Source organism: Quercus robur, chromosome 6 (genome assembly GCF_932294415.1).
Source record: "Quercus robur chromosome 6, dhQueRobu3.1, whole genome shotgun sequence".
In the NCBI taxonomy this organism is placed as follows: domain Eukaryota; kingdom Viridiplantae; phylum Streptophyta; class Magnoliopsida; order Fagales; family Fagaceae; genus Quercus; species Quercus robur.
This window is the reverse complement of record NC_065539.1, coordinates 5,011,836-5,020,055: the sequence shown is the minus strand read 5'-3', so window position 1 is coordinate 5,020,055 and position 8,220 is coordinate 5,011,836. Positions and strand designations below refer to the sequence as shown.

At 34.1% G+C, this 8,220-nt stretch overlaps 1 protein-coding gene and 1 long non-coding RNA gene across 2 annotated transcripts; both read left to right on the top strand.

Annotated features, from left to right (window-relative positions):
- Positions 1-783: 783 nt before the first annotated feature.
- On the top strand, positions 784-7,906 carry LOC126732411 (polyadenylate-binding protein 2). The gene is made up of 6 exons (XM_050435257.1): positions 784-954; positions 1,064-1,166; positions 2,146-2,216; positions 6,969-7,160; positions 7,293-7,423; positions 7,534-7,906. Exons 1-6 carry the CDS (start codon positions 832-834, stop codon positions 7,580-7,582), a joined length of 669 nt encoding a protein of 222 aa, XP_050291214.1. The 5' UTR covers positions 784-831; the 3' UTR covers positions 7,583-7,906.
- Positions 2,223-6,570, top strand: LOC126732412 (uncharacterized). The gene is made up of 3 exons (XR_007659468.1): positions 2,223-3,455; positions 3,919-4,576; positions 5,340-6,570. It is a non-coding gene; the product is annotated as an uncharacterized LOC126732412 (long non-coding RNA).
- Positions 7,907-8,220: the final 314 nt, after the last annotated feature.

Below are 8,220 nucleotides of genomic sequence, written 5' to 3'. Positions count from 1 at the left end.
TAAAATCACCATTAAAAATGTTGTATACAACTATTCATAGCATTTCTCTTAAAATAAATAAATAGATGAGAAAATTTAAAGGATGCCCTAAATTAGAAGAAACTTTTTATGGAAAAAGAAAAATAAAATTACTTTTTGGACAAAATTTAGGTACAAAATTAGTTATAGCATAAGGTTATAAGTTATAACCTTAATATCTTTTTATTAGAAATGATTTTTGACAAATCTATTATTGGATTATACCATTGCAAACTATCTTATTAATAAATTTTTAAAATTTGCAAATTTTTGTAGTTTAAAATTATTGATAAAATATAAGTTTATAGATCATATTGTAAAAAATATTCGACTGACACAAAATTTAACATAAGTATTATGAGTATAAAAAACATGCAATTCAACTATTAAATTCTAGAATTTGTAGTAATATTAATGATATTAAGTATTTTTTTTCTTAAATTTTTTTATATTTTTTATATTTTCCATCAAAGTAATATCAAAATTCTTCTAAAATAATTTATTAACATTTAACAACTATTTTAAGAATATATGCTAACATAACCTTAAAGAGATACAATTGTCGTATATTACGACGTAGTTTCTTATTTCCAATTGATTCGATCTTGATTATTATTTTACTCAAAAAAAAATTTTTGATTATTATTTTATCAAATGTTATTATTATTATTATTATTATTATTATTATTATTATTATTATTATTTATTTTTTCATTAATGAAAAAACGCCCCAGTATTTAGTATTTACAAGTGAAACAAGGCCCAAGGGGTGTTTGTTCTTTCTAGAAACTCAGAAGAGAGAGAGAGAGAGAGATGGAGGAAGAGGAGCACGAGGTGTACGGCGGAGAAATCCCAGACGAGGGCGAGATGGAGGGAGACATGGACTCTCACGCCGCCGACGTCGATATGTCCGCCGCCGACGACGACGCCGTCAAGGTCCTCCTCTTGTTTTTTTTTTTTGATAAGATCGAAAACCCTAGCGTTCGGTTTTCGATCACCGTTTGGTTGCATCAAAACCCAAAATTGATTATCGGATTGATTGCAGGAGCTGGATGAGATGAAGAAGCGGTTGAAGGAAATGGAAGAAGAAGCTGCCGCTCTCCGTGAAATGCAAGCTAAGGTCGAGAAGGAAATGGGCGCTGTTCAAGGTTTTAAAATTCTCTACTTTTCTTTTCCGATTTCTATGATTGTTTGCTGAGAAAATAAACCCTAGGAAAAATATAAACTTATACTTTGATTGTTCTTATACTGCTTTCTTTTTTTTTTTACTCGAATTGCTATGAATTTTATAGTTTATATTAGTGGTGGTGTTTGATATTGAGCTATATAGCTTGAAATGTTTCTGTTTAAGTTGTTTAGATAGAAGATTGATGAATTGTGTAAGTGATATATTTCAGTTAATAACAAAAAATAAATTTGCAGAGAGTGATCTCAGTCTAGAAGTTTTGGATTTGAAGCTAATCTGATACTGTGTTTAGGTGTTGTTAAGATAGAATATTAGTGTTAAGTGCTTATTTTTAGAGGCCGAGCCCTTCGTGCGATAGCAAGTGCCTTCCACCAAAAGCAACAGGTCGCAAGTTCAAGTCCAAGAATCAGTCTCTACAATAAATTGGGGGGTAAGGCTGCTTACCATTACCCTCGGAAGCATGGACACTTCATTTAGGGTGCTGTACCCATGTCGTATCCGTGTCATATCGGTGTCGTACTGGTTTTCAAAAATTGCTCGTGTCACCGTGTCGTACACGTGTTTGTACCCGTACTTGTTGCTGTGTCTGTGCTTCCCAACCATTACCCCTCCCAATCCTCGCAAAAGTGGAAGTTTTGTGCTTTGAGTATGGCTTCTTTTTTTTTTTTTTTTAAGTGCTTGTATAGTTGATGTAACTCATTTTCATTGGTCTATTTAGCTTTAAAAAGCTGGGCAAAAGTATAGTTGTACCTAGAAAAGTGAAGGTGAAGGTGAAGCTTTAAAAGTTGTACATTAGAATGTCAAACAGGCTTTTAAGATTAAGTGGTGATGTTCTAGTGTTGTTAAGATATAATGTTTTTTGACATGTCACCTTTTTTGTATAATTTTTGTTTTTTCTTTTAATGCTTGGATTGTATTTATGTGTGTGTCATTTTCTGCAGACCCTGCCACTGCAGCTGCTTCTCAAGCAAACAAGGAGGAGGCAGATGCACGATCAGTGTTTGTTGGCAATGTGAGAAACACAATATTCTTTTTATTTGAACTTAGCCTTTTCCAAGTTTGCCATTCTTTTAGATTAGTCTGCTGACTCTGCTGGGTTATATGATGTGTTATCTTGGTTTTTCTCCTCCACAACTTTAAATACTCATTCTTGAAGTGCTTAGTCTTTTAAAGAACCATTTATATAGTTTAGTGATGGTTGAGTTTTGTTTTTATTTATATATAGTTATTACTTCTTGTTATTATTTCACAGTAGTGCTTGTTCACATGCTCCCAAGTGTAAATGTATATGTTGAATCTTGTTTGGAGTTATCTTATACTATCATAAACAGTTAATTTCAAGGTAAATGTGGTATGATGATATTCTTGAATGCGGGATGGGCTTCTGGCTCTTATTTTTATCACCTGGGAGAGGTAGATCTTACAAATGATTTGGAGGAAATCTTTTACTATTGCCAGCCAAGAGCCTTGTGGCTCAACTAGCACCTCTTGGTGTTTCCAACGGAGACATCTAGGGTTCAAATCCCCCCACCCGCAACTATTGACGTATCAAAAAATAATATATTACTACTGACATGTTTACTCCTATAAGATATAATAGGATTTGCAATTTGCCAAAAGAGAAAGGTATTTTCATTGATTTGGATAGGATCTATGTTTTGGTTTGAGTATGATATCAGGTCCAAAGAGTCAATCTGACCCTGTCATCTTTATAAATGTGACAGAAAACATATACCCTGTTGTTCTGAATTGAAAAAATCTTTATATTAATTCATTTTCAGTAAAATGGTTGCATATTTCTGTGTAACAAGCGCAGGTTCGAATGTCAGTTGGATGTTTACTAATGAAACTAGTATGATGCTTCAACTTTTGCTACATTGCATTTCAATATGCAGATGAGAGGTTTAAATATAGTGATGGCTCATGTAGATATTTCTACGGAGCCCTTTTGTAACATATTTGAGATGTATAGAAACATAACTTAACAATAAAAAAATATTCAACCATAATTTATTTAGAATTGCTTGTGACTAAATAAATTAGTAATGTTATTAATCTAGCATGTGGAGGGTCCACTTTGTGGTATAATAGTAAAAGCCTCAAGCTATCAACTATCAAGTATCAAGTGCTGAAGTGCACATAATTGATTACTGGGAGTGGTCACTTCAACCAGCATTACTGAAAGGATAGCACTGTATTCTGAATAACCCTCCCTTGACGCCACCTTGATGGGGACCAAGACCAACTCTGGGTAATGGCCTTTTAATGATTGTCAATTTGGAACTGCTTCCCAAATGCTTGTACAGGAAAAATAAAAATTTTAAAGTAGGTGATCCATTTTTAAGCTTATTGTCTTGTTAATGATTAGGATTTTAAGGATTGTAGACATCTACTTTCAACACATTTGATGATGATTACATTCCTCTTGTTGTTGGATGTGAGTCTCAAGCTTGTACTAAATGGATTCATAAAGTCTTGGAAACCTTGTTTATAGTGAAAACTTATTCTTAGATATAAACTCTAGGATACTATTTGTTAAAATTAAACCTTGGAATATATCTCACTTTTTGGCCCCAAAGTCACATTCTATCTTTTGTTTCTGGAGACCTTGTTTATAATGGAAACCTCTACTTTATCTTTTGTTTTTAGTGTGGATGTGGATACTTCCCAATTTTGGAGACATGGTTTGACTTAATGCCTCGCTATGATCGCAGGGTCATTTTTACTCCTCAAGTTCTCTGTATATTAGCGCTGGATGGTTTCACTGTATTTTATGGGTGGGCCAAAGTTATTCTGGTGTGTGTTAGGCTTGCATTAGAGGGGAGAGTGAATGTCTTATGTATGCTTCAAAATATATAAGAAAATAACAAAAGAAAAATAAAAGTTGAAAAAATTGAGGAAAAAATCTCAAAAAGTATATGAAAAAAAGTAGAAGGAATGGGAGAAAATGTTGAAGGAGAAAAAAAGAGAAGGAAAAGAATGTGAGGCAAGAAAAAAGATGGAAGGAGAAAAAAAAAAAGGAAAAGAATGTGAGGCAAGAAAAAAGATGGAAGGAAAAGAAAGAAAATAAAAGAAAAGGTGAAATAATGAAAAAAGTATTAGTGAAGGTTCTATATGAGCGGAATTCATTTAGAAGGGAAGAATTGGGTTGGAAGTATTTGATCTTTTCCCTGTGAAAGCTGGAATGAAGAAAGTAGATGAATGAATTAAAGAAGCTTCAACTTCAAACCACAAGGGGGCATCTTTTAATTCTTTGGAAGAGTGAAGGCAACTCACAAGGGGCATGCAGTCGTAGTTGCAGAGCCTTTACTGCTGCTGGTACTGATGGTCTGTGGTGCCTCATAAATGTGTCATTTGGAGATAGCGTGAGGGGTATAAGATTGCTGCTTCCCTGTGGCCTTATTTCATAATTGTTTTTGGTCAATGAAAAAGTATCTATATATATGATTTGCTTTTTTTTTTTTTTTTTCTTTTTTGGATTTATACGTGATGTTTCTGTAAATTCTCTGTTTGCAATCTCTTTCATGGCTACTAAGATTTATCTGTGGCCAAAGCATCTTTTATTTTTGAATCAAGTGCCCTACTTATTTAGGGCTTGCTATTTAAGTATTATCAAAGTAATATTTTCATCAGTTTGTTATGTACTAATGAGCGATATCTTGATCATACTGTCAATTATGTTAACATGGGCATGTGAGTTTTTGAAATGATAATATATGTTTATTCCCTAAAAATACGACCAGTTGCTTCTACAACTAATCCTGTTACAATCTAATGTAAAGATATTAAAATATTTATGTTGTGTTTAAAAGAAGTGGTTTCTTTCCTGAGTGGGTCAACTACCCAGTAATAATGTTGATCAGCAAGAAACATTAAATAAAAAATGAAATTGTGTTTTTATTAGAGTTACTTGAGAGGAAACTTTTCGTCAAATGAAATCTTTTTAGATATTCTATGCAATGTTGACTGCATCAATTTTATCTATTGTGTTTTTTGTACATTGTTTTTTAGGGGTCTTTTGTATTCTTAATTTTTTTGTTATATAGATGGGAGTTTTATTTAATGCTTATTATAACTTGTATCTACCTTCAACTTCAATTTTGACTCCTTTTGGTATTGTTTCTTTTGTGTACAGAAAACTTTATTCCTTGAAATTGCGTTCAACTTAGATAGGATGACTATGCTTATTTTGCAATAGTTTTGGCTGCCTAGCATTTTGGATAAACATGTTTACATGTTCATACTTGTTTCAAGGTGGCAACTGAATAGCATGTCTAGGTAACGAGATGTAATTCTTATTATGTATTTAGTTATTCTTATGGATGGAAGAATGTTTTCTTATTGTTTAGAGTGAAATTGATGGCAAACCAGTTTCTTTGTGGAATGGAAAGTTAAACGTGTTTCTGAGATTATTGCGAGAAAAGTGGCAAGTAAGAAACAATAAAAGGCTTCTTTGGAGACTGAAAGGATCCGACTGACTGTGGACTTCGACTTCTGAAGAAACTTGAGGGAAATAGCACATCTTTGTAGAGGGAGTTTCCCAGAAAAGAGAGATCAGGAGAAGTGGGTTCTTAAATCAAAGTGACCAGGGTTGGCTTTCAGGGGCTTAGGAACTTGATTGTGGTGGAGTGAAGGCCTCTTCGAATGGAGTTCTCAGGGATTTTCTCTATGGAATGCATGCTACTTTCGAAGTCAAATCAATCTCTGTTGTTGCACCACTTCTGTCTTCTTCAAGGCAGTAGTGTCTAGTCGTAGTAGGTAGCCGTGGGTGGGCAGTGTGATAGTCAGGGAGTTAAGGGTAAGCTCATCTTCGGATAGCAGTGTGTGAGACATAGGCGGTCTTTTGCTTCTGTAATAGTATCTGCACTTGTTCTTTCTTCCCCTGCCTTTAGTTGGGCAGTGCACTAACATAAGCATTTGGGAGAATGGTTTGAGGGTTAATTTGCAATGAAGGTCTGAATTGGGTGGTTTGGTCACATCTATAGATCGTATGATGTTTGTGAGTGATCATGAGTTGGTGTTGGAAAGGGGGAGACATATAATACAACCAAATTGTTATGGGCTGAACTTGCAGGCATGGGTCTCGGCTGCCTACTGGGAAGCCTTTGGGAGAACTATTGTTTATTAATTTGGAAACAGCTTCAAGAGTGGCAAACATTCAGTTGAATGTTGAAATGTTTACTCGTTAATATCTTGGAAAATAAGAGGTGTAAAGGTCTTAATTGCTTTCTCTTTGTAATGAGGGTTCACAGAAATAGTTGTGAATTTGTAAACGAGGCCTGTTCTGCCAATAATTTTAGAGCTTTTGTGGCCTAAAACCTTGATTTTGATTTTTTTTGGGGTATTTAGAGCAGTTGATTAGCAGTCATGATATGTTAATTTTCATAATTTGTATTATTGCTAAAGGATGTTAACAGTCAAACAGCATTTAAAATAACTGATGTCCAAAGAAAATATGAAGGCTATAGAAACAAAAGAATGATTCTGCAAAAAATTGTGTTCTTAATATAAATGAGAATAATTTATTGTGTGCAAACTGCATTAATCGTCCCTAGTCCAGTGGCTGTTTTCTTTTGTTGTGGCGTAATATATATATATTTTGGAGGTAAAATTGATAGAAAACCTTTTGTTTTGTAACTAATGAGTAATAACTGAGATTTACTTCTGTTTTCACTTTTTGATGCTTCCACTGGGTATAGTATATAGTGGTTCTGTCTCACTCAATCCCGCCTTCGATATTCTTGGCATGAATGTTGTTTTGCAGGTAGATTATGCATGCACACCTGAAGAAGTGCAGCAACACTTTCAATCATGTGGTACAGTAAACAGGGTGACTATCTTGACGGATAAATTTGGCCAGCCAAAGGGTTTTGCTTATGTTGAATTTCTTGAGACAGAAGCTGTTCAAGAGGCTCTCGTTTTGAATGAATCTGAATTACATGGTCGTCAATTGAAGGTAACTTTTATTGTTGTTTAATGTGTACTTCATTGCATAAACAGATATTTAATTTTTGATGGCTTCTAACATTGGTTTGTGACCATTTTGATTCTAAATCTCTGTTTCTTGATTGTTTGATATCTATTTCAGGTTTTACCAAAAAGGACAAACGTTCCTGGGATGAAGCAGTTCCGTCCGAGACGTTTCAATTCTTACACCGGGGGGTTCCGGTTCAGGAGGCCATATGTTCCTCCTTATTTCTACTCTCCCTATGGATATGGGTATGTGACTCAATAGTTTCTCATTTACTTTTTTATGTATGATTCCAAATGTGCTGATAGGTCTTTGCTTGGTATTTTTTCTCTCCTTTCCCACTTCGAATCTGCTGCAGGAAGGCTCCTAGGTTCAGAAGGTCAATGCGTTACATGCCTTACTACTAGGAGTTCATTTACATATTTGGGCTATTTTGTTTGATGGGAATGAGCATTCAGGTTCAGAATTCGGCCCAAGTGATACATGTCTTAGTACCAGGTCATTTGCATCTTATAGACCATTATGTTTAATGGATGGCATCCAGGAAGTTTCTATACATCTTTTTCATTTCTCTAGTTGACATAAAGCTCAGATGCTTTTATCTGTGCATAAATTCTGTTGATGTTTGTTATTCAACTGTATGACATGGAAAGGAAAATCGAATTTCAGTGACATTGGACAGTATTCAGTCATCATTTTTATGTAGTTTCGTTGCTAGTATTTTGGTTTAACTGTATCCAGTGGATTGAGTTGTCAACTCAGTATACAATAACTAGTAGTATGCCCATGCCTCGCTTAATCAAAATTTATATATATATATATATATATATATATGGGTCTAAATCTTTTGTCCTATACTTTCTACTCCACTCTATGCTCCCCAAATAAAAACATGTCACATGTCTATTTATTTAATTAAAATGCTAGATTTATGCCATTTTCTTATTTCAATTTTCACTGGTTTGACAGTTTAATCAACGGGTCTATAACCGTTATGACAACCATGTTGAAAGCAATTCAAGATTCCTTCCATGCATATGTACAA

Bases quoted from the DNA above. Each gene is read 5' to 3' on its own strand.
- LOC126732411 (XM_050435257.1), top strand. From the start codon at position 832: ATGGAGGAAGAGGAGCACGAGGTGTACGGCGGAGAAATCCCAGACGAG. The intron at 7,161-7,292 runs GTAACTTTTATT...TATCTATTTCAG, and splicing joins TACATGGTCGTCAATTGAAG to GTTTTACCAAAAAGGACAAA. The intron at 7,424-7,533 runs GTATGTGACTCA...AATCTGCTGCAG, and splicing joins TACTCTCCCTATGGATATGG to GAAGGCTCCTAGGTTCAGAA.